A 27,224-nucleotide genomic window follows, 5' to 3' on the forward strand; every position below is an offset into this window, starting at 1 on the left:
TGCAAGACCTCTTCATTATAGCATCTAACAATTTCAAATGCTGGACTTCAAGGCTGAATACCACATTCAAGTCCTTTTAGATAGAATTAATCTACAGCTATTACAAATATTAATTTGTAGTTTAACCATAAAGTTACACTAACCATTTTTAGTCTAACCATAAAGACCATGAATATATTCGAGTTCTTGATAAAATGTAAGATATAAAAAATACCATATTTATAAAACAACAGAAAAAAAATCTACCTGGATTAGCAGCTTCCATCAATATCCAAGCAAAGAAAATAATACTTAAAACAAGGCTACTTCACAGCAAGATTTATTAATACATCCAAAAGAAAGGAAAATCATTTTGTCACACTATATACAGATAATACATACAGTTTTATACACATATTACATCAGTTTTTACACAAGAAAAATATACATAAAAATGTAAACTTTTGTATACAAAAACCCTTAAACAAATTAAACAAGAACCAGATAACAAAAGGAGACCATTTCATTATTATTTCATCAAATTTTTAAAACAGTAATACAGTACATTCATTGAGAGATATATGGAAAATGTGAACCATCTCTTCTTGTTTAAAGGGAAATTACAAACCAACAGTCCATCACCTCCCAGAATGTGGTCTCCCCCAGCAACAAGGCCACAGACGGGCCTTTTTGTCCTAAGGGGGGCTCTTATCAAAGCCTTACATCTCCTCGTCTTGCTCCTACGGTCTGTGCAGACACAAGTGGCTCCTAGCTTTTGTGCATACAACTAAGCCTGCAGCCACGATTAACACAAATACAGAGGAGAGATTCTCAGTTTGTAAGTTCCCTTTAAGCAGCTCTTCCTTTTTGTAAATATTTTTTATGTATGGCCTGTTAAACATACTTGTGTGCCAAGGTGAATGAGAACACTGAAAAAGAAGGGCTTTGAGAACTGCTAGTCCTTGCTACCGTGCAGTTACTTTGTTAGAAGGGATTTTTAAACTGTCCAACCTGTCACTTATGGGTTTCAAATAAGCTACCTCACCTTTGATTTCCCACTGCAACTTTGATTCAACTTACACTTCAGTACTCCAGTCGTTAGTAACATACAATTGCCAAGAGGTTTTTGTTAAAGGCTGCTTCTGATATCAAGTTCCAGCTAAGCTGTTACGCAAAATCATTCAAACCCCAACCTCTCTCAGTCTTCAGGGTGCTCTGACTCCAGTTTTTAGTGACATTTTAACTATTCAGGATTGTCCATCAACCTTTCTCTCTCTGCAGATTTTTGAGAGATGTAATCTGCTGAAACTCATCACAAAATATAACAATTTTTTCCATAATGATCTTGCATTCAGTGTGTGAAAGTTATTATATACTAATGAAAAATACCTGAAGCTTTGGGGAATAAGAATTAAATGTATGTCAAATACATGCAACTTAGAGTTCTTTAAAAAAAAAAAAGTCTGGGAAGATCTTTAAATAAATCCAAAACATGCTTAAGACAACTTCATGAGAGAGCTGCCTTCTTTAAAGTTGAATTTCCAACAAGGCAGAATAACAATTAGGTGATACTTCCCTGCAGCAAGAGAGTGGTTAACTTCCCCCAGGCAAAATGATCTCAATGATCATTATTTATTAATGAAAGGAAGAGGCAAGTTGGTGAATTATGTTGATCTAGGAGACGGTGGATGACAAATCCTAATGGAAATATTAGGATCCCTTTATAACTGAAACGAACAGGCTGGTTTACAGTATATCTCTATTTCAGAAGGAAAAATGCATACAGTTCCTCAAGTGGGTCTCCAGCTTTTTCTTACCCTCACGGGACAGATGGCATTTTAAAATGACAGTCATCCTATCAGTTAAAAAAAACAGCAATAAAAGAAAAAGGTAATAAATAACTTGTGGATGTCTTTAGATGAGACTTTTAAATGTTCTTTAAATAACTTTTGATAACGTATTTTAAATCCTTACTTACAACTGCCATTGCAGTGGCAATATTCCAGTAGGGGCAGCATTTTGCTAAATGTAAAAGATTGCCATTTAAAACTCATACATATACATGTGTATATACAGCTCTATCAACAGTGTTTATATACATATATATCTAGAGAGCAATATCTCATTGCCTTTGAATATCTATATATCTACTCCCACAATATATACCAGAGACATACTGTGCGAGTACATACGGAGTATATGTACACATGCTCCAACATGTATATATACACTTTTGTCTGTGTGTGCATAAGAGTTTTAAAGGCACAATATATAGGAATGCAAGTTTTCTAGAGAGTTGCAGCAAAGGTAAAACAGAATGTCACAACTGTGGAAGTCAAAAGGAAATATAGCAGAATTCATCACATAAGAATTCATCAAAGCGGTTTCTTCATGAGTAAAATGAGTTAGTTACAGAATTCAAGAGGCTTGCATGTGACTTTGTATGATTTCCATTAAAATGTAAATAGTAAATTTTTGATTGAACCACAAAGCAACCCAAAATGTTTAAATGACAAATTAATGACAATAAATACACAAGTAAACCTAACACAGTATCAATCATAAAACCATAATTATCACCATCACCTGGTTGGGGGGGTGTGTCAGGAAAAAAAATTACGCTCTTTTTCAATTTAAGTAAAATATCTCCAAGTTATTAAGGTAAAAAACTTTTAAAGCAGTTTTATTTGAAAGTTGGATTTTTGTTTGTTTTTGAGACAAAAATTAATGCCCAGATCTCAAGATTATTTTAGAAAATACTACCAAAACTTTTATCTTCTGGGAAAATTTCAGAGATACAGATATTTAAGAGAAACAACAGAGAAGTTAATGAAATATCCTTAAGCCAAGTATTTCTGGCTAGAAAGGACATAAGGGGGAAAAAAAACACACTAATGTGCAGGTCTTTTTTGTTTTTTAAATGATGAGATTGACTAGTAGAAGCTGTGAAGATGGAAGACGGTGGAACTGGCAAGTAGGAACAGTTCAGACAGGTACAACCATGAACAAAACTATAATCAAAGGACGTCCACTGTACTATGCTCTGATCATGTACACTAGACTGTCACCTCCTCTGGGTTTACAGAATAATCCAGAATTTTCCATAGACAATCTTGCTTAACAAAGGCTGTTTACCTATTATACACACACATTTTTTAGGGAAATAAATGTATATAGCTTTATCTATACACACACATATACATACGTGTATATATAGATTTATACAAATGTATAAATAAACATAATACTTTTCAATCTTTCCATTGACAAGGCAAGTTCACATTCAGCAAAGTGCCACCACATCCCATATACAGATCTCTGTACAGATATACACAAAAGGGTCTGTTTTCACCCTTCAATCAGGGGGGAATTTATTCTAGCAAATCCCATTAACCATCAACTGAAGGGAGAAATGGCACCAATACAAACTCCCTTCTTTCATTTGCATGCATATGTACAAGAAATATGCAAATTTATTTTTAATCCAAAAGCAAAAGTGAATGAAACTGGGAGATGCTGCAAAAAATACAACTAAAAAAGAACAAGATATAAAGCTTTCTGAGGTTTTCACTATATGTAAGATGAAGTAAATGAGGCTTCAAAGACAACTACAAATTCAGGTATATTATCAGAAGTTGTTCTGACATATTTCAAAGTACATGATTATTTTATATTAAAAATAAATGTAATTGGAGCACTTAATAACAACTCTAGTTTTGACTATGTGAGACCACCAGATATTCCAGAAATGAACATATAGCAAAATGACAACTTAATATATAAAGAATGAATTTTTTTTTTAATTCCATACAAATCAGGTAAAAGTCAATGGTAGGATGATTTTTCCTACATCCAAAATATGGGGCCAGGAGCACTCTAACTTCATAAATAATAGCACAACTGAGCAATTTTTAAAAAAATGTGTAAATAATTGAAAACACTCCAGCTTTGAAATATGCACGGTGAAATGATCTTACCAACTCCTTCAACAAAGCAGCCCCTTCAAAAAGTTTTTTATAAAAGGCCTATAATTTTCTTAACTTCACCAGAAGATGATCAACGATATTTTCTTATTCAAAATATTAAGAAATCTATCATTAACATTAAAAAGGTTCAACAGCGCTCTGGTCCCATCACCACAATCAACACAGCTCCAGTTGGGTCTACATCTCTTATATTTATGCTCAAAAGGGACAGGCTCGTCTAAGAGCCTACTGTTTCTCATGTAATTTAAAAAAATAGCATAATATAAATTAATTGAAAGGTTAATATAAAATGTACATGATATCAGAACTAGCCTTTTAACATAATATAACGAAGAATTTGGTGTATTTTACACAACAGAGACAATGAGAAAGTAACTCCAATACCCTCAGCTAAATAAATGATATTTCTACAATACATTCGGTTACCTTTCTCTATTTTTACATAAGCACACATTCGTATCTCTCACACACGTGCCCCCAATGTATATTTTTGCATGTGTGTAAAAATACAGACAAATACATGCACACAAGTAATTTAATTCTATTTTTTTAAGTCACAGTGGGAATTCCTTAGTGAGGAGGGATTAAAAAGTTCCTGAATAAGACACTGAGAACATCTAGATTTATTATTTTCTCTATTTTACTTCCCAACTTACAGAATAAACTGTAAATTAAAGAATAAATCCATAGGAAATAAAAGAGGTCTTAAAAACTTAGTTTACAAATTCCAGCTACAGTAGTTGGAGTTTACTTGATCTATGTATTTCTATTTACCCTGTAACTAAGCTTCTAGCCATCTTAAGTGTAAACCACAGATCATTTACTGAAGAACTTGATTCTCAACAGTTCTACGAGCAGTAATAAATGGTCTAAAGGTGTTCTACATTTTGACGCCCCAGGATACCTTTTTATTTTATATATCTGCAAGGTAGCAAAGGATAGCTATACACCTTGACACGGCAGAGATCCAGTGTAAAAAGGTGCTTCACTAGTTTGTTTTGTCACAAAAAAAAAGCGCTCATATATAATTATTTAGCTATTAAACACATAGGCAACATAATTCATTACACTCAATACAGCTTTAGTATAAAACTTATAATTTATGAGGTGATGTTAATAGCATAAATTAATATACCTTTTCTCTTAAAATCTACAATAAGTTTCTGAAAGCTCATTGGGGAAGGAAATTTTTAAATAAAAGTTTTAAAGCTGTGCGTGATGGGAAAGGGTTGTTTGCTGAAGCTGAGATGAGAGCCTGCAGGAGAAAGGGAAGAGTCCTATGCAAGACACTGCGGGCTACAGAACTGAATGTTTTCTTTCTTGAGCTCTCTTCAATGATGAGTCACCTTGAGTTGCTTTGAAAACTATTTTCTTATTTTAAAAACTGCCCTAATTTCCACAAGGAATCCCTGAGACATACTCAATACTATACAGTGAAAAAGAACTATCACTGTTGAGAGGAACAGATTCAACCCTTCCAAACAGATGAAGACAATATCAGCAAGTGTCAAACTTCCCATCATTTCAGCACTAATATCCGTTGAAGCCAACTGTACCTTAACGATGCAGGCTGGAGTCATTTCAGGGCAAATCAGTCTATTCCCCAAGTAAACGCAATGGTGTGGCATTTAGCTGCATTGGAGCCTTCTGCACTGCATGTTGAAAATTTTTCCAAGGGAACTTTGGGTACATATAGAGTTTACTTCAGTGGTCCCCAGCTTAAAACAAAACGAACAAACAAACAAACAAAAAAGTGAAAGAAGAGGATTCTATTACTCTCCAGCCAGGGTCAGTACAGATCACGTGCGTACATGTGCATGCTTCAGCACTGGGGTGGGCAGAGGCAAGCAGGTGGCAGAGAGGAAGAAAAGCTGCCCTACAGAGCTGAGAGTTAAACAGATTTTCCTCTCATAAAATCATTTATTAGACTCAACTTTAGGTCACCAAAACTCTGCTTTTCACGCTAGCCCAAAATTCCAATATCCAAGAACACTGGGTAAAGAAAGTTACACCAAATTTGCTCTTCCTCTCTCTGCAATGCCGCGTTTCCTTGTATTAGCTCTGCGCCCCAGTGCAGACAGAGGGAAGCTAACAAAACACACGAGCTGGAGAGGAGAAAGAATTTCTGCCATTTAGAAATAAGGCTCTCTAACGCTGGCCTACAACTGTAGCATGAATGACGCTGCTTATTAGAAGAGACATAATTATTCATTTATGTTTTCTTTCCTAACTTACTGGTCAGGGGAAAATGTTTAACAAATATCCAAATATGTTTCTTCACTGGTATTTTATTACAATTGTTTTTCTGAAAGACAATATTTAGTAGCTATTTTAATCTCCTAACATGATTTTGGCTCCTTCCAGAACAATAAGAAAGCTTATAAAGATCAAGATGTTAAGAAACGGTTAAATTGGGCTGGGTATAGTGGTTCACACCTGTCATCTTAACACTTTGGAAGGCCAAGGCAGGGGCTGCTTGAGCTCAGGAATTTGAGACCAGCCTGGACAAGAGGAAGACCCTGTCTCTACTAAAAATAGAAAAAGTAGTCGGGCATTGAGGTGGGTTCCTGTAGTCCCAGCTACTCAGGAGGCTGAGGCAGGAAGATTGCTTGAACCCAGGAGAGTTTGACGCTGTGATGAACTAGGCTGATGACACGGCACTCTAGCCTGGGCAACAGAGACTATGTCTCAAAAAAATAAAAAGGCCAAGTATGATGGCTCTCGTCTGTAATCCTAGCACCCTGGGAGGCCACAGCTGGTGGATTGCTCGAGCTCAGGAGTTGGAGACCAGCCTGAGTATGAGGGAGACCCCACCTCTAAAAACAGCCAGGCTTTGTGGCAGTCACCTGTAGTTCCAGGTTCTCTAGAGGCTGAGGCAAGAGAATAGTTTGAGCCCAAGAGTTTTGAGGTTGCTGTGAACTGTGATGCCACAGCACTCTACCCACGGTGACAAAGTGAGACTCCTGTCTAAAAAACAACAACAACAACAACAAAAAAGCAAGTAAAAAGAAACAAAAAATGAAAAAACAAGAATTAAAAAAAATTACATTGTCTTACTTTTTCTGTAGGATGCCAATGAAGACTGTTACTTTGGGAGGAGGGGAAAATCTGTTCATGAAAGAATATATATATGAAAATATATAACCCAGGACATATTATCAGGAAAAAGTTCTTGGAATGATGCAGACATTGGTGATAAAGAGATATAAATGAAGACTATTCAGTGTGACCACATTTTCTTTTAAGGAATCCTCTAAATTGCCTCATTAAACTGGAGAGTTCTGTTAACCATTTAGAAGACTGATATATTATTTTATATATACCAGATTAATAATAGAATTTAACAGAATTTTAAAAGGCTAAATAGGAAGATGAAGAAACGAAAACTAGAGACCCAAGAATAATTTTTAATGGATGTCAGACCTATTAATTAGTTTAGTGTTAATGTCCTCATCTTTTTGGAATACCAAGCCCAAACCACCTTTTCAACTAACTCAGCAAAGGCAGTTGCCTCACAAACTGTGGATGAGGCCTAACCACCCCGAGCACCAACCCTGTGGTGCAAAGGCACAGGAGGGCTGCACTGATGTATTACCCACATGTCCTCCAATTCCAATGCCGATTTATGAAGACAGGATGATGCAGGGGCAATAGAAATACAAACTCTTTCACATAAGAAGAAAACCGTATAGACAGGGAACCTGCAAACATCGCAAGCATAGTTTCCTTCCTAATCGAAGAATTGTCTTTGCCACTGTGGATCGTGATTGTGGACTGAGAACAACTGATAAGGAAAAGCTAGTGTTAGTCACAGAAAATGGAGATTCTTAACTTTCATTTGAAAGAGATTGAGCTTAGTTAAAAAATAAATCTTATAAATAATTATTTGGCAAAAATAAAGTATTAACTTTCTTTAGCCTTAAGCCACTAAAGACAGTAATACCAATTTGAAGGAGAAAACAACCGTATTTTTCAACTTGATCTCCATTCCTACTATTTGTGTCTTCTTAAGTTATAATCTCATAGAGAGACACTAGACACACCACACTGCCTGCCAACATGAGATCACTCAGGAGATCATTTATAAAGCAGTTATATCACACATAGTAGGTTACTAGAGAAAATAATCCTTTGCTGTACAAGCTATGCGACGATAATTAAAAAATTTTTCCATTGCATAGTCTGTCACTTGGTGGGTTAAGTATAATTGCTACTATCATGAATGTTTACTAACTACATAACCTACCCACATGTGCAAATTGCTAAGCCATTTTTACAGAGAAAAAAAAACCAATGTCTTAGTACTTTATTAAAACAATATTAATAATTATGTAGAGAAAGTAAAGGAGAGAAAGCCCATCTTTTCTTTAGATGCTACAGATCACTGCCAGTGAGTATCATACATTGAATGGAATTCAGATTCTCAGAGCACAGAATGTATCCATTAACTGCAGCAACCTCATAAATTAAATCACAGTAACACAATCTAACTGGCCTTTATAAATGGTCCCAAAGAACTGCAGAAACAGAGTGAACCTTCTTTGCCACTATTTCTCATGAGTTTAACACTAGAATAACAGCTAGTTTCCACCTAATTAGGACCTTTTGTAAGATCTATTTTTGATTCCAGTATTGCCTTATTATAGCATAAGTGCTATTTTAAAAGATACCAATTTTCATATTTTTGGAGTAAAAGACACTTCATTCCTTTCTTCACATATCAATAGCAAACCTACTACTAATAGACTAGAATTGCTCCATTAGCTAGAAGAAAAACATAACAGATTATCTCTGGACTTATACACGTTCTTCTCTCTTCCAAAAAGGGACTCACAAGAAACAGCAAGAGCAAAGCAAACTGCAAGCTTGTTCATTTGTTCTGAAGTAAACAAAATGAGAGGAAAGGTTTGGTTTTGCTAATTCTTCAACCCTACACAGGTACTTTGTAAGAGTGCTCCTTCCTCGGCTATCATCATGGGCATCTAAACAAAAATGTATTAACTCAAAGTTTTTGGTGTGAAGCTGTAACTGGCAACATTCCTGATCATTTCATGCCTCCTTACTCGAAAGCAGAGAAGGTCTGCTTTTAAATGCACATAGAACAGAAAATTGCAAACAATAAAATGTGCAACTTACTGCAATCTCAGTTTTGATAACTGGAGAATTTTAAGCAGCTAACATAAGGGATAAATAGCCAGAAAAAGCACAGATCGACTACCCACGACTTTCCCTTTGCTGTCAAATAAAGGCTGATGAGGAAATCATTGTGCCGCTCTCCTACAACCTCTAATCAGTACACAACAGAGACTAAACTGAATTGCTGGGAATGGACAGTTATCTAGCGACAATTATAGCGGGTTGTGAAAAGACTTTAGCAAACTAAATGACACTTTTGAGCAGAGGTAACTACTCATAATCATTTCATTACAGTACATTAACATAAAAAAGCTTACTAACATAGGTTCACAGGTGAGAAATAATCAAATTATCTATTCTCACCATTCAGAATAGAAATTTATGATGGTACCAAATATAATTTTGCTTTGTGACATAATTTAGAAATTTCTTAATCTGCAAAAAAGACAAAGCTATTAAAAATAAATCTTCCAATCAATTATCATGATTTAAAAAAAAACTAAATATATTACAAACATTATTTTTGGCCAACAAAAAGAAACTTCAATAAATACAAAATAGGGCATATAATGATTTCATACAGTCATGTGACATTTCCCCTCTACAATCTCAGGCACGTGGTATCTGCATAATGCCTGCTGATCACCATCATTCCTTTAAACAGCAGAGAAAGAAAAGCTTTTACAAAAAGGTACTGGTTAGAACTAGCATGGCCTAAAGAGATTACATACAGGAAGTAGGAAAATACATCCAAATCTTTGCCTATTAGAAAGGAATTACGATCAAATATTCCCTGACAAATGAATTATTGAACCATATCATTAATAGATATGTTGTTTCTATTTAACTTTTAAAATAGATATGTAAATTAAATTAAACTCAGGTATAAACTGCCAATGGTAGGTATCTCCAGGGACAGTGAAACTTCTCAGCAAAAGCAGAGCAGAGATGCCTTTAAAATCTAGTCCTACCCCTTCTCTGGGGGAAAAAAAAGCAGGCAAGAAGAGACCCCACATATTCACTTCATAATTACCAACTTACTAACCTACCTAACATGATTTTTAACCTTAAAATCTTGGCATTTAAAAAAAATTCCCAAAACTATTTCCAAATTTACTTAATCTAAGTACTTAAATTATTTTAAAAGTACCAAAGGGTGGATAAAATTGATATCTAAATTCCATATTCTGTTTTGAAAGAAACTTTAAAATGTATATCTTTCAGATATTACATAGCACTTCACAACTGGTACACTGATTCTACAAATGTCTTCAACATTTTACAAATCTTACCAAAGAATCACTGCTGTAAACATGAAAAATTCAAAAGCAAAAGATGAATCAAGTCCACAGATCTCATCTTTTCAAATCTATCTGACCTATCCTGCTTTTTCACATCAAAATACCTTCTTTAATTATATCTTGCAAATAAATGTATTCCATTAGAGAGGAATTTAGAAACAAACACGTCTGAAGAGACAAAGCGATTGTCAGGCCCTGAACCTCGGCAAGCCTGCAATCAATCCAGGTAAGCTTCTCTTGACATCCCCACATCACTGATGTGAATCCAGCTTTTCATGTTCTGTTTCTTCTTGGGGTAACTTTTAGCAGAAAAAGGTTGTGTTATTCACAGGACCAGGCCACCACCTTCCCTACCCAGGAAATGAGTTAACTCAGTGGAAAAGAATGACCAATCTTAATAGGTTTGTGAGAAGCAGAAAAGGAGAGAAGAGCCTTACACTCATTACGGGGAGGAAAAAAATAAAAAACCAATGGGACAGCTGCTTCCTGCACTGCACAAAAACACACATGTGAGCACACGCACACTCACAGGCAGTCAAAAGACAATTTTTTTTTCTTTTAGTTAAACATGATCACAATTAGGAATGAAATCCTGACCTTACTGTGACATTCAGCAGTTGGTGCTAAATCAGAGCCTTGACCTGCAACACATCATTTGCCATCTCTTACACTGGAACTCAGTTAATAGGATGCATTCTATCTAGAACCACCTATGAAAAACCTGGCAAAAGAATGGAAAGCATTGATCTGAAAACTAGGACATATAAAGGGCACTGGTAATCTGAGGTATCTTCCACTTCTAGGACTTGCTACTAAAAATCCATCCTATCCAGTCACTGTGCTGAACTGCTAGGGAAACCACTGCAGCCGAGTGGACCTGCCAGGAGGGAATGAGCACCGGTGCTGAGGAGCACATGTGAACACTGGAGCAAGGTCCACTGCAGGGCCACTTGTTGGACTGGGAATGGGGTGCCCCTCTAATCCCCATCTATTAGTTTTTAAATCTTCTTTAGGAAAAGGGGAGAGGAGTGCTAAGGAGGAAACAAAAATAGAGAACACCGGGCTCCCCACTTGCCTGCAAACACACAGACACACTCAGTTAGGGGAGGGGAAGGGAGGAGACGCATTATTGGTACTTGTAGCTGTGGCACCTGTTACCGAGAAGCCTGTAGGAGGGGCTATAGAGCTGTGGCTGGGCTGCAGGTCCTTAGGAATGCCACTGTGAGAACTCAGCTGGTGGCCGAAGGCTGCGCTGAACTGAGGGAGCTGCTGCTTGGGAGAGGTGGAAGCCATTAGTTCAGCAGAAGGCCCCATGCCACTGAAGCTGGTCTGCGGTAACCCCGGAAGCACGCTGGAGCTGCTGGGGGTCACGGTGGCGAAGGCAGGCTGTGTGGTCTCTGAGTTCGAAGTGGTGGGTGGTGTGGAGAGGGAAGTGGAAAGAAGATGTCCATCTGCGCTGAGAAGGCTGCTAAATGGAGAGGGATCTCCAAGGTTGACAGGGAGATTACCCCAGTGAGTTCTGGGGTTGACCACTCCTCCAAGTGGCACCTCGAGCTGGGTTGGGAGCAAGTGCTGTGCCATGATGGGCATGTCTGCTGAAAAGGTAGCTGCCATATTATCACCAGAGTAAGATGTTGTGTGGGGAGAGGTGATATGGTCACTGTAGGGAGACGGCATGTGCTCACTATCATAATGGCTTCCATGGGGCGAGGAGTGTGAATGATCACTGCTGTATTGCTGTCGTGAGGTGATTAGGTCATCTGCCTTGCTCAGCAGCTGGGCAGGATGTGGCCTCTGGGAGGCATGGCTGCCATCATGAAGTCCATGAAACTGTCCTGGGAAGGCTCTCTCCCCAAGTGCACTCTGGCTGATCAGAGTGGCAGAAGTAAGGCCAACGTTGGCTGGGGCGGAGAACTGCCCCTGGATCTGCCCTGCCAGGGGTGTAGGTGGGTTAGACAATGTAGCAGAACGGAGGAGATTCTCATCCAGCTCTAGACTAGAAAAATTATCATGTACTATACGCCCATTTAAGAGCTCCCCTAAGTCCGTATTTACTTCTCGGCTCAAGGACTGAATTCCTGAAGCTCCAGTACCTGTGGAGAACACCCCTATTCCTCTATCTGACAACTCCTGGACTGGCACACCGTCTGACTGGGCAAGGACCCCAATGGTACTCAGGCACTCGAGAGAAGTTACAGCCTGCAAGGCCCGTTCAAGCTCCTCGGCCTCTTCGGTAGTCGGGAGGAGGTCTCCATTCTTTCCTGAGTCAACAAAAGCCATCAAGAATCAGTAGTTTTTACCTGTTCTATATCACAAAGAACCACACGTGTGAGTTTATTTTAAACAATATTAAGTTTCCAAGATTTGCATTGAAAGGAAAAAGTGAAAAATTAATATGCAAGATAAGTCTGAAACATTTGCTATCCTGAAACTTGAATCATCATCTTGAGTTTATTTCTAATACTCTCAAAAAACATCTAATACAAGTATAAAATGCTTAAGAACTTTAAGCATTATCAATTTAAAACTCATGGTAATTACATGATTAGATATGTTTTTGCCTAAAATTTTATTAGCGTCATTAAAATAGAAAACATGTCAAATCCGATTTGGGACAGAGGCTGTATAGAACGGGTCTCCCTTGCTTTTTCTACTCCTAGATTCTTCCTGCTGGATGGCAGCTGTTGAAGACTAGAAGACAGAAGCTCATAGATAAATTTTAGCACAACACTGAGCGCTCAGTGCATTTCATGGGTTACCTTCAAAATGCTTCTGTTTTATTCTCTAATCCTTCCCCAGTGTTACTTTTCTATTTTTAACTAATTTAACTAATAGGAAGACTATTGACCTATTTTGATTTCATTTTATTAAAAAAATCTGTTGTCTTGGTACCTGTGGCTCGAGTGGCTAAGGTGCCAGCCACATACACCTGAGCTGGCAGGTTCGAATCCAGCCTGGGCCTGCCAAACAACATCACAGCTGCAACCAAAAAAGAAAAAAAAAAAAAATAGCGGGCATTGCGGTGGGCACCTGTAGTTCCCAGCTACTTGGGAGGAAGAGGCAGGAGAATCGCTCGAGCCCAAGAGTTTGAGGTTGCTGTGAGCTGTGATGCCACTGCACTCTACCCAGTGTGACAGCTTTAGGCTCTGTCTCAAAAAAAAAAAAAAAAAAAATCTGTTATTGGCCAGGTGCAGTGGCTCATGCTTGGAATCCTAGCACTCTGGGAGGCCGAGGAGGGCAGATCACTTGAGCTCAGGAGTTCTAGACTAGCTTGAGGAAGAGTGAGACCCCATCTCTACTAAAAAAATGAAAAACTGAGGGAAGAAGATCACTTGAGTCTTTGAAGTTGCTGTGAGTTATAATACCATAGCACTACTGAGGGCAAAAAAGTGAGACTCTGGCTCAAAAAAAACTGTTGTTAGGAACTTGATTAATCACCACAAAAATATCCAATTTTTATTGTTTTTTTCCAGTTTTTTGGCTGGGGCTGGGCTTGAACCCGCTACCCCCGGTATATGGGGCTGGTACCCTACTCTTGAGCCACAGGTGCTGCCTGAAAATACCCAATTTTTAATGGTGAAAGAAACATTCTTGGGTGGTGCCTGTGGCTCAGTGGGTAGGGTGCTGGCCCCATATACCGAGGGGCAAGTTCGAACCCGGCCCTGGCCAAACTGCAACAAAAAAATAGCTGGGCGTTCTGGCAGGAGCCTGTAGTCCCAGCTACTCAGGAGGCTGAGGCAAGAGAATAGCTTAAGCCCAGGAGTTGGACGTTAAGGAGGTTAAGCTGTGAGCTGTGACGCCATAGCACTCTACCGAGAGGAATATAATAAGACTCTGTCTCTAAAAAAAAAAAAAAAAAAAGAAATATTCTAAGTGTATAAAAGATTTCTCCTTAAAGCACTGGGGAATTGGTGGGATTAAGCCAACTTTGTTTTGCAAAAGTACATTCCAACTGAAGTACAGGGTGGGGTACTAAAATCAGGGCAAGTTCTAAAAGACCTTGATAAACTCATGTTAAAATACCTTTGCTCAAAAATAAACTAAAGTTATTCATTTTAAAGGGACAAAGTGATAAACCTAGCTATTGTAAGATGGCTACACAAATCACACATTCCTCTTCTTCTAAAAAGGGAAAAATAGCTTTAACAGTATTACATTTTCTATCTACAATGACAGACACTGTATTTGAGAAGGAAAACTTCAAACACATCTTAAAAAAATGTTTCCTGGCTCTGCGCCCATAACTCAGTGAGTAAGGGCACCAGCCACATACACTGAGGGTGGTGGGTTTGAGCCCAGGCGGGCCTGCTAAACAACAGTGACAACTCCAACCAAAAAATAGCCGGATACTGTGGTAGGTGCCTGTAGTCCCAGCTACTTGGAGGCTGAGGCAAGCCATGGCACTTTACTGAGGGCGACATAGTGACACTGTCTCCAAAAACAAAAAACAAAACACATCATTTCCTTTCTTATAAATTCATTTTTAATACCAGGCCCTTGAATCAAAATATTGACCATACCTTCAAAAAAATCAAAATCTTGTAAGTCATCAGGTAGCCGTGGCAGGACATCTGAAAAGTCCTCCTGGTTCAATTCCAAGTCATGTGGAATGTCAGTGATCTCATTGGCAATGTCATCCGGCAACTCATCAGCACTCAGCTCTGGCGTGGACGGGCTCCTATGGAAGATGGCACGGATAGAAAAAACGGCACAGTTAGTCCCATGGCACCCCCCTTTACCTCCGCACAGTGTCATTGAGTCAAGTACATCCAACAGGAAAAGAAGCTAATGTCTTTTAGGTTTTTTAGAGTCAATTCAAATATAGAAAATCCTAACTTTAAATGTCTCCTCCATTACCGTAAGAGAAAGATATTTGAAAGCAGAGGCACTGCAAGAAAAAAAGACGAACATGGCTATATGCATTTTTTTCTGCTACCTTTACCCATGTATTAATAATCAACAACATTACTAGATAATATCTATATTTCTAATTAGTAGAATGAAGTCTGGGCGCAGGGGCTCACGCCTATAATCCCAGCACTCTGGGAGGCTGAGGTGGGCGAATTGCTTGAGCTCACGAGTTCCAGACCTACCTGAGCAAAGCAAGGCCCCATCTCTACTAAAAATAGAAAAAGTAGCCAGGCATTGTGGTGGGCACCCAGCTACCTAGGAGGCTGAGGCAAGAGGATCACTTAAGCCCAAGAGTTTGAGAATGCTATGAGCTACGATGCCAAGGCTCTCTACCAAGGGCAACTGAGGGAGTCTTTGTCTCAAAATTAAAAAAAAAAAAAAAAAAAAAGAATAGTAGAATGAGTCACAATTTGGTATATTAAGTGTGTCAATACTTTCTAGAGAAATGTCAAATCTGGGGTGGTGCCAGTAGCTCAGTGGGTAGGGCACTGGCCACATCCACTGGGGCTGGCAGGTTCGAACCCAGCCTGGACCAGCTAAACAATGACAAAACTGCAACAAAAAAAGTTAGGTGTTGTGGCAGGCACCTGTAGTCCCAGTTACTTGGGAGACTAAGGCAAGAGAATCGCTTAAGCCCAAGAATTTGAGATTGCTGACAGCTGTGATGCCACATCACTCTAGCAAGAGCAACACACTGACACTCTGTCTCAAAAAAAAGAAAAGAAAAAGAAATGTCAAATTTGGCAAAAATAATACTTTTAAAATGAAATACTATGTTTCATTTCATAAAACAAATACATTACATTTAAAGTGAAATAACAGGTAAAATAGAAATGCTTAGCTGAAACAGAAGCTTCATTTCCCTGGTCAAACTGCTCAACACTGCCAAAATTAATAATGCATTGAATTTCTGATGGTATATTTCTGTTGGAACATAGATAAAATTTCTGTCGAAGTTTTAAAAAGCTGAGTATATAATTAATTCTCAAATTAAGCATCTTTTCTCTTTCTTATAATTGAAAGTTTTGTTTTAGATTTAATATAGCCCAGATATAGACAAAATTTGTACCAAACACTGTAAAAAGTGTAGGCCAGTGGTTCTCAACCTTCCTAATGCCATGGCTCTTTAATACAGTTCCTGTGGGTCACGACCCACAGGCTGAGAACTGCTGGTCTAGGCTGATAACGCTGATTGGCGTTTGTAGCCTAGTGCCTACTTCATGATGACCACATGAAGCTTGATGTTCTGAGAATAACCAAAAAACATAAAGAAAAAGTAAATCCTGGTGTCATCACTGACCGGATCTGAGAGGTCTCCACTGGCAGTGAGACGCTGGTGGGCATGCTGAGGTTCCCTTGGGGGACTGCAGGGGGAATGGGTTTTTGGGGTCGACGAGGTCCACGCCGTCTCTTCTTCTTGTGTTTTTTGGTAAGTGCAGGAGGCTTGGTTTTTTTCCTGGGTTTCCTCTGCTGCTGGTGCTGAACCTTACGGGAGTTATCTCCTCTCAAGAAATTATCCTTTGGAATGAATAAATGGGTTTTTTAAAACTGAGTTTATTTAGGAAAAACCTAATGGGTATCTAAAAAATATTTATATCTCTTAATATTCTATACAATGCCTAAAACACACCGTATGCCAAAAACTATGTATGATGGCCGGGAGCAGTAGCTCACGCCTGTAATCCCAGCACTCTGGGAGGCTGAAGTAGGAGGATCCCTTGAGCTCAGGAGTTCAAGACCAGCCTAAGCAAGAAGGAGACCCCCCGTATCTCCTAAAAATAGAAAAACTAGCCTGGCGTTGTGGTGGGCCCCTGTAGTCCCAGCTACTCAGGAGGCTAAGGCAAGAGGACCACTTAAGCCCAAGAGTTTGCGGCTGCTGTGAGCTATGACACCATGGCACTCTACCCAGGACAGAGGGGGGAAAAAAAACTATGTATGACTATAATTAAATGAACAAAAAATAATTCAATTCACAGCTAGCCTCTACAACTGTGAGAAACAGATTTCTGTCGTTCACAAGCCACCCAGTCTAAAAGCGCAAATGAACTGAGACACCATATTTCATCAATTCTAAGATCTACATTTTTAAAATACCTGCAGTTTCAAAGCATTTTACACTTGTTGGCACATTATAGCTGCCCAGCCAGGTGATGGTCATTACAGCTGGCGTGGCCCACACAGGCCCAACACGGCTCCGGTTCTTTGTATCGGCATTTTGAATTAAGGTATGTGCACTGTTGGGCTCACCTCAAGGAGAAAATTTGGAAGGTATGCAAAAACACACAAGGCTGCAGGGCATAAAATTATTAGTAAATACTCATTATTGAAGAAATGACCCCATTCCTTTTTTTTTTCTTTTTGGAAAGCAACAACCAGTAAGTGAGAAAGGAAAATAACTATAGAGTAGATAAAGTTACATTAAAAATTAAGTGAGTAGAAAATATTGACATTCACATGTCAAGTAGTATAGCTGAAAGTGGGAGCGACAGGAGGAGTGATACAGAAGATAAAAGTAATAAGAAGTCTTTAAAAAGCTTCTTTTTTATTTTTATTTTTTGCAGTTTTTTTGGCCAGGGCTGGGTTTGAACCCGCCACCTCCGGCATATGGGCCGGCGCCCTATTCCTTTGAGCCACAGGCGCTGCCCTAAAAAGCTTTTTTAATTTGCCTTTAATGCTGAAAGGTAAAAATAAACCTCTTTAATAAGCACAAAACAAAAATTTTCACTGGTAAGAAAGTACATCATTGGTAGCACTATAAAACATAGATAAAATAGTGGGTTTTGCAACTGATGCCACCTCTGATTTGATTAATTCAGTAATAATTCTTTCTTTTTTTAGAGACAGAGTCTCACTTTGTCACCCTCAGTAGAGTGCCAAAGCATCACAGCTCACAGCAACCTCCAGCTCTTGGGCTTAGGCGATGCTCTTGCCTCAGCTTCCCAAGTAGCTGGGACTACAGGCACCCGCCACAATGCCCAGCTATTTTTTTTGTTGTTGCAGTTTGGCAGGGGCCGGGTTCGAACCCGCCACCCTTGGTATACGGGACCAGGGCCCTACTCACTGAGCCACAGGTGCCACCCTGTAATAACTCTTGTATAATATCTAAATGCATAGTGACTATCACTAGCATCAAACAAATTCAGAACAATAAAACTAAAGCATAAATTCAGGAATCTAAAAGAAGTTTAATTCCACTCAAATATTTGAATGCAAACATAATTATAGACCCTTAAGACACATATGTACAAATTGATGAAATAAAGAAAGAGGCTACTTCCCAGACTGCAGTTCTTTTTGACTCAACACTTGAGGTCTGCTTACGTTATGCCCACTATTCAATTTAACAAATAGTAAATGAGCACTTTCCAGTACCTAGCACTATGCTCAGCATCCATTCCAGGCTTTCCCTCCGGCATTGGTATTGATGTCAGGCAGGAGGAAGTTAGAGATCTCTCACCCACAATTAACAAGTCCTACCTGTAGGATTCCCGATGATCACCTGGTTCTGGTTTGGGGTTCCTGCCTGATGCTCCTGAGCTTCTGTCTAGTGGTTCTGTGGCATTCTGGATATGGTGCCACACAGAACCACCCATGGTCAATGCCTGGCCTTGCTCAAAGCAGTCCTTCACTTAGCTCCTCCAGAAAGCCAGATCCTGTTCTTCCTTGCTTTTCTAATGCCAGCTGTTCATTTACCTAGTGAAAATTCACTTCCAACTTTCTCACTGTGTTAGAACAACACATTTACTAATTTACCATTTGTTGTATGATCTCAGACCTGCTAATTACCAAGTCCTGCCTGCCACCCCCTGGGCTTCCTGCAGCCTGAGCCTCTTCTACTGATGGCTGCTGCATACTAGTGGCCAAGTCTAGTTCTGAATCTTAACTCCTCTCACTTAGTCATGTGCCTAATCATTAATTCATTCAACAATTAGTTATTGAGCATTTCTGTTTTAAACACCGGGAATAGGGCATATAGCAATGAACAAAAACGTCCCTAGGCTGTGTGTTTGTGCCTGTAATCATAGCACTCTGGGAGGCTGAGGCAGGTGGATTACCTGAGCTCATGGGTTCAAGAGCAGACTGAGCAAGAACAAGACCCGTCTCCAAATACAGACAGGGCGTCACGGTGGGCACCTGTAGTCCCAGCTACTTGGGAGGCCGAGGCAAGAAAATTGCTTGAAACCGAAGGGTTTGAGGTTGCTGTGAGCTGTGACACCATAGCACTCTACCAAGAGTGACAAAAGCAAGATTTTGTCTCAAAAAAAAAAAAAAAGTTCCTACTCTTGTGAAGTCTAATACAAGAATACAGATAATAAACTAACAAATTAATAAATAATGGAATATTCGGCAGATAAAAGTTAGGAAGAAAAAGCAGGCAGTCTGTAAGAGGGTAAGAGGCAGGTAGAAGACGACTTTGACGGGAGACACTTGATCAAAAATCTGAATGACAGGAGCGAGCCACATAAAAATCTGGAAAAAGAAAATCCCAGGAAAAAAGGAGAGAGGGCAAAAAGTGCCAAAAAAAAAAAAAAAAGGTTGAAGACCAATGTTGTCGGAACTCCAGGAACAGGGAAGAAAGATATGTGGGATGAAGCTGAAGATGCTGCCAAGGCCAGGAAGTGCCTGATAGGCCATGGTAAAAACTTTGAAATTTATTTTAGATCTGATGAGAAGCCATTAAAAGGTTATGATCATGAAACTGAAATGCTCACATACATATTCAAAAAGGCCTATTCTAAAGGCTACATACGGTAAGATTCCATTTATATGACATTCTGGAAAATGCAAAATTACAGGAGCAGAAAACAGAACAGTGAGAATGTCATAAAAGGCTGATCACGAAGGGATAGCAGAGGAGAACTTTGGGAGGTGATGAAACTGTTCTCTATCTTGATTATGGTGGTAGCTACATAACTGTATCCATCTTTCAAAACTCAGACCTGTACACTCAAATGTGGGTTTAATTTTTCTTTTTGAGTCTCACTACATCACCCTCAGTAGAGTGCTGTGGCACCACAGCTCACAGCACCCTCTAACTCTTGGGCTTAAACGATTCTCTTGCTTCAGCCTCCCAAGTAGCTAGGACTACAGGCGCCCACCACAATGCCCAGTTATTATTATTTTTTTATTGCAGTTGTCATTGTTGTTTAGCAGGCCCAGGCCGGGTTACAACCCTCCTGCCTTGGTGTATGTGGCCAGCGCTTTGCCCACTGAGCTACAGGGCACTGCCATCAAACATGGATTTAAGTTTTTAAAAAGTGGAACACACACAGCTTCCTCTGTATGCTGTGTGAACAATATAGCAGTGGTGATAGGAGATATGGCAAGAAAAAGGGAGCTCAATTAGGAAACTACTGCAATAATCCAGACAAAGATGATTGTACCTAAGGCTAGGATGATAGCAGTGTGGTGAGTAAAATGTGTTTGAGTTCAGGATCTAATATGAAAGTAGAGCCAAGAGATCTGCACAGCTTTTGGTCTCCCAGTGTAAGTCACACAAGATACACTGAAGGGATACAAGTGCTTGTCATAGTTGCTTACATAATTTTTAATCTGAAACAAAATGGCTCAAACCAGTGTCACATCCTGTAATTGTCTTCAAAGAGAAAACCACTTTCAAAAATTTGTACTGAAGTGCTTTTAAAAAATCTAATATTTCATTAATTTGTTATACTCTATTTTATATTATTATATACAGTAGAACCCCTGTAAATTGACCACCCAAAGGACTGTAACAAACTGGTTATCATGTGCAAGTAGTCAACATAAGGAACTAGGCCTATAGCACTGATAGATACATGTGGTGCGTGTCCCACCTATGAAAATTAGGTCAACTAAGGGCGGTGCCTGTGGCTCAAAGGAGTAGGGCCCTGGCCCCATATGCTGGAGGTGGAGGGTTCAAGCCCAGCCCTGGCCAAAAACTGCCAAAAAAAAAGAAAATTAGCTCAACTTAAGGAGGTGGTCAACATAGGGAGATGGTCAACTGTCCATTATTTTATGACTAATCTACATTCCACTAATTCAACCTAGCTTTGCCTCAGTGAATATACCTCAGTAGGAATGTCTAACCAGCTGAAAAGAATAAACTGCTTTAGCCTGGCACACTGGCTCATGCCAGTAATCCCAGCACTTCGGGAGGCTGGTGGGAAGTTTGACACCAGCCTTTATAAAAGTAAGAACTCATCTCTACTAAAAATAGAAAAACTAGTCAACTGTTGTGGTGGGTGGTTATAGTCCCAGCTACACAAGAGGCTGAGGCAGGAGGATTGCTTGAGCCCAAGCGTTTGAGGTTGCTGTGAGCTATGAGGCCTTGGCACTCTACCCAGGGTGACAGAATGAGACTCTGTCTCAAAATAAATAAATAAACAAACAAACTGCTTTAAATTTCTTTAAAAGCATTCATAATACGTTTTATTACAGGAATCGAAACTCACTTATATTAAATCATTGAAACAGATACTAAACTATATAGCTTCCTTACTTAACAATATTTTCCTTATTAGAAGTATCCTGAAATGGCATAACTTTAGAATAAAAATACACAGCTATTCTAAGTTTACATCAGTGACTTGAAAGCTGCAGAGTTACCAAGTTGAAATAATCAACCAAGGTCTACAAAAGTTATCCAAAAAGCACTAGAAGTTATTCTTTAGTCATGAAAAAGCCTGAATAAGCTAAAAGAAATGTCATATTTTAAATGTTTTTAAATTAAAATGGGAAAACAATTATTAAAGATTTGTGTATGTAATATAGTATGTAAACTTACGGTCCATAAAATACATGGTTGATGAAAGAAACATAAAAAGCAAAAGAAATTCTTGGTGAAGAAGCTAGTGAATTACGTACACAGAAACTGAGGTCCAGAAAAGGTTCAATCACTAGTCCCTAGTAATACACTTGGCTGGTGGCATAGCCAGGATTATAACCTTAAATTACTAAATTCTGGTCTAAATGCCTATTCTCCTACCCTGATGTACCCTTTGAAACTGTAAAATGCTTACAGAAGCCAAGTATCTTTCTTGACTTTTTAGTATGTAAGTATACCTAGCACAGTATCTTGCACTAAGTGATGAGTGAAAACAATAAAAATAAACTTATTTTTAAATGATTATATAATTCAGGTATTTCCCTAATTCTAATTTGTCTCTCTTCAAAATTATTCTGAATTAATTAGGGTTTATGATACTGAATATGGTGATTCATGCCTATAATCCTAATACTCTGGGAGGCTGAGGTGGGTAGATCCTATGAGCTCAGGAGTTCGAGACCACCCTGAGCAAGAGTAAGACCCTGTTTCTACTAAAAATAAAAAACTAGCCAGATGTCATGGTGGGCACCTATAGTCCCAGCTGCTTGGGAGGTTCAAGCAAGAGGATCACTGGAGCCCAAGAGTTCGAGGTTGTAGTGAGCTATGACACCACAGCACTCTATCTAGGGCACAGAGAGAGACTCTGACTTAGAAAAAAAAGATGATACTAACATTAAGTACAGCTATTCAATAGAACTATAGAAAGGTTTGGTTTTTGACAGGAATTACCAAATATCCAAGACATTTGCAGAACTCCTAAGTATCAAACCAAAAACCTAGAGAAATAAGGACAAATCTGCTGTCTATAAAATGTGTATCTTAAGGTAATAAAATGTATATTATTTTTTGTCAAGACAAGGTCTCACTCTGTCACCCAAGCCAGAGTATAGTGTGGCATGATCATAGCTCACTACAGCCTCAAACTCCTAGGCTCAAGTGATCCTCTTGCCTCAACCTCCCAAGTAGCTGAGACTATAGGTACATGCCACCACTTCAGCTATGTTTTTAATTTTTTTTTTTTAGACAGAGTCTCAACCCCTGGGTACAGTGCTGTGGTGTCATCATAGCTCAAAGCAACCTCTAACTCTTGGGCTCAAGTGATCCTCCTGCCTCAGTTTTTTCTATTAGTACAGATGGGGTCTCATTCTTACTCAGGCTGGTCTCGAACTCATGAGCTCAAGTGATCCACCCACCTCAGCCTCCCAGAATCCTAGGATTACAGGTGTGAGCCACTGTGCCTGGCCTTGTTTTAATTTTTTATAGAGACAAAGCCTTCCTACATTGCTTAGGCTGGTCTTGAACTAGCCTCAGGTAATCTTCCTACCTCAGTCCCCCAAAGTAACCAGGTGAGCAGTTAAAAATGGTATCTTAAGGCAATGAAAAACTATTTCACAAACGTGTTTCAGCGATTCATATACACAGTCTGTACTCAGTCAGCATATTATCTATGGTGGACAGCTATCCAGAGCCTAAAGGCCTGCTGCGGAACTCACCATTTTTTTGGCATGTTCTTCACACAGAGGTGTCTGGTGTGTGATGTCAAACACTGGCACGGAGCACTGCTGTCCATCTGCAAACTTGGCTGTGCAACTTGAGAAAAGTTGCTGAGAGCGGTTCGAGAGGATATCTGTTTTTTTTTTTTTTTTAAGTTAGGAATAAAATACTTTGAAACTCTATTTAATTTTTCAATTTCTACATAAAATACACTTCCCTCACTAATGTTTATTATCTATATTATCTATAACCGCTAAGTACAAACCCAAACACTGATAGGGGAAAATGAAAGTAGTGAAGTTACCGTTATTTATCAGAGGACAATTCTGAAGAGGTCTACTGTGCTAACGGGCTCCTAACAGGAGTCTCCTTTATGACCACTATGAACCAAATTCTGTCATCTGAAGAAGCAGGGTCATTTCTTTCTTAACACACAAACTACACTTAAAATTTCGCTTAATGGTTTTTAAAAAAAACCTTTAAAAGGACAATTTTCTGCCCATGATACTCAGCAATAAAAATTTAAAGGGAAAATTATTAAAAAACTCATCTGCCCAAAATCCAATTTTTCTTTTTCTTTTTATTTATTTATTATTAAGTCATTTGTACATAGATCATAAATACATTTATGCCATTATGGGATTCGATGTGTTGATTATTTGTACAAATTGGAGTGTTTACATCCTACTAATCAACAAAGCCTTCACCTCATTTACCCAATTATGGCATTAAGACATTTGTGTTCTACACCTGATAGATCCAACTTGTACTTGCAATGTCCAAACCCAATTTTTCATTTTATATTTCCTATACCAAACTCAACTTCACAACTAATGAAAAATGACTTTTAAATCAAAATTTTACTATTAAAATTGGAACATCAGCTTTACATCATCAATCTTTTTAAGTGTTCATACTTTTAACTGCTACATTCCATAAGATTTACCTTGTAACTATTAAGGAAGTACCTTTGTGTTTATCCTCTATGGTTTATACTTTAGGCTATTTATAAAATAAAGCCTTTATTACATAGAAACTGCTGCTATAAGCTGTGAAAATACAACTCCACGAACAGAAAAAACAGCAAAAACTAAATAGTTAAAAAATAATTGCTATTTTTTAAATGCTACCGAGTTTTAAATATTTAATAAAAGTGAAAGTAGTAAGATTTCCACAGCCTACAGCTCCCTAACAAAGGTTTCCCCCCTCAAGTGTGTTGTCTTAAGATACCTTCTGTCCTAGTCAGTGATGTTTGTTACTTTTCATTTATTTCAATCAGCACTGACCTCACTACAAAGAACAAATTAATCCCACAACAAAGGGACACTGTAAAACTGTATAACTGTCTTGCAAGATTAAAACAGCTTCTAAACAACATGATATGATTTTTCCATCAACGAGTGTTACAGTAGCTTATTACAAGCTACATGGAACTATCTGAGGGACCAAAATTCTATTAACAACATAATTAAGTGACAGCCACTGTAAGAACTTGCCATTTGCTATCAATTTTATTTTGTTATGATTCTTGAATAAAGAATCATAATAATAGAAGAAGAAAAATTTATTCAGATGACTTCATAAAAATTAGAAGTTACAGAAACTTGGGGCTGGGTCTTCCAATTTGAGGCTATCCACAGCCTGGAAGAAAGGAATGAGTTCCTGAAACCAAGGAAGAAGTCCTGGCCAGAAGCTGTGTTCTTTACCATGGTGGTGCCTCAAACGGCCCCTACCACTATACTCTGGCGGCTAGAACTGACCACTGTGCCTACAAAGTAACAGCTGCTACTACAAGCAAGAAAATGGCCAAGGAGTCAAAGTTCAAGCATTCTGTGATAGTTAATAACTACTATCCCCTCATGCCCACAAGATACTCTATGAATATCCCTTTGGACAAAATTGTCATCAACAATGATGTCAAGGTCAGGTTTGAAGAGAGGTATAAGATAGGCGAGAACAAGAGGTTCTCCCAGAAGATGTGGTTGTTTCCATCATTAAAAATTAAAAAACATAAATTGTGTGTAATAGTTAAGATTTCAAAAGTCATTCACTTGATTTAAAAATGAAATACATATAACCCCAGACTAGTCACTACTTTTTTGATGCCTGTTCCATTTAGTTGGAAGGATACGCTGGAAACAATGTCTGGTGAATGGAAGGGCTTTGTTAGTGCACTGCCCACCCTTCACAGTCCCACTGCATGGTGCTGCATCCGCCTCCCTCAGCTTGGTCCGGCTTATGCTAAGGAGGGAAAAACAAAAAGTTCATTTTTAAAAAATGCTTTAAGAATCCAGGCTCATTTCCAACATTATATTACCACTCTGTAACAGCCGCATTATAACTCTCTATAATATCTACAGTCATTAAATAAAATGCAAATGAGTTACAGTAGGTATTACGATTAAACTACCAATTGTGTTGTTTCCCCAATAGGCTGACGTTCAAAGCAAATAATTACATCACAATAGATTTCAAATATGTCCAGCTATTGTTTTTGTTTTTCCAGTGATATTTTGGTTCCTTTTTATTCACAAAGAGGCAGAAGAGAAAGGTGATCAAGATCATGAGAATAGAATCAGACAGATCCTATTCTGAATCTGAGCTCTACTTATTACTAGCTGTGTGACTTCTGGTAAATTACTTAGCCTCCCTTAAACCTCAACTTCCTCACCTGCAGAGTAGAGACAGTAAGGTACTTTCAGTGCACAGGCTTGTTGGAAACATAAAAAGACGTAATAGATCCGAACCACTTATATACAGTATATAGTATGGTACAAAGTAAAAATTCAATGTTGGTTAGTCATGATTATCATTATTAGGATCTGGTCACTTTGTGCTGATAAACAGCAAATCTTCAAAAAGCCTCATCTTACACATGGAGAAGAGAATATTAATATGCAGAAATGGATGGGTCACTTTCATCTCCAAAAGGCACTCACTTCTGGAGATACTTTAAGCTTTCTATTATATGTGCAACTCCACGTTTCATTACTTAAATCCTATCTCTATTTTGTACACTTTAAGTATTTTAATGTATTTTTAAATACGTTAAGAGGAGGTGATGCATTTACATACTTCCATTAAAAAAAAAAAATCAAAACCAGATAATCAGGCATTGAAGACTCTATTTTCTGCCCTTGTCCCCTGATTTGCCAGTCCCCACTCCTTCTACAATATGTATTCTTTTTTTTTTTTTTTTGAGACAGAGTCTCACTTTGTCACCCTTGGTGGAGTGCCGTGGACTCACGCTCACAGCAACCTCAAACTCCTGGGCTCGAGCAATTCTCTTGCTTCATTCAGCCTCCTGAGTTGTTGGGACTATAGGCACATGCCACAACGTCCAGCTATTTTTAGAGACCGAGGTCTTGCTCTTGTTCAGGCTGGTCTTGAACTCACAAACTCAGGCAATCCACACGCTTCAGCCTCCCAGAGTGCTAGGATTGCTGGCTCGAGACACCATGCCCGGCTACTCATTTTTATTAGTTTGGAGATCCTTTTAATTTTCTTTATACCAACATAAAAAAAACACAAACAATGTCTAAATTCTTTTTTTTTTTCTTTTCTGGAAACAGAGTCTCACTTTGTTACCCTGTGTAGAGTGCTGTGATA

The 27,224-nt window shown here is 38.5% G+C and overlaps 1 protein-coding gene across 3 annotated transcripts in view; it reads right to left on the reverse strand.

Annotated features, from left to right (window-relative positions):
* Positions 1–303: 303 nt before the first annotated feature.
* The window catches only part of INO80D (INO80 complex subunit D), a 91,151-nt gene continuing 64,230 nt past the window's right edge, over positions 304–27,224 (reverse strand). For 2 of the 3 annotated variants that reach the window (XM_053597813.1, XM_053597814.1), the window contains 5 exons: positions 25,747–25,856; positions 23,615–23,748; positions 16,614–16,831; positions 14,923–15,080; positions 304–12,663 (listed from right to left, as the gene is read on the reverse strand). In XM_053597813.1, the coding sequence (XP_053453788.1) occupies positions 11,498–12,663; positions 14,923–15,080; positions 16,614–16,831; positions 23,615–23,748; positions 25,747–25,856 (1,786 nt within the window). In that variant the 3' untranslated portion in view covers positions 304–11,497. The remainder of the gene's footprint in view (positions 12,664–14,922; positions 15,081–16,613; positions 16,832–23,614; positions 23,749–25,746; positions 25,857–27,224) is intronic. The other variant, XM_053597815.1, reaches the window with a different exon arrangement.

This window comes from Nycticebus coucang, chromosome 7 (genome assembly GCF_027406575.1).
Source record: "Nycticebus coucang isolate mNycCou1 chromosome 7, mNycCou1.pri, whole genome shotgun sequence".
In the NCBI taxonomy this organism is placed as follows: Eukaryota; Metazoa; Chordata; class Mammalia; order Primates; family Lorisidae; genus Nycticebus; species Nycticebus coucang.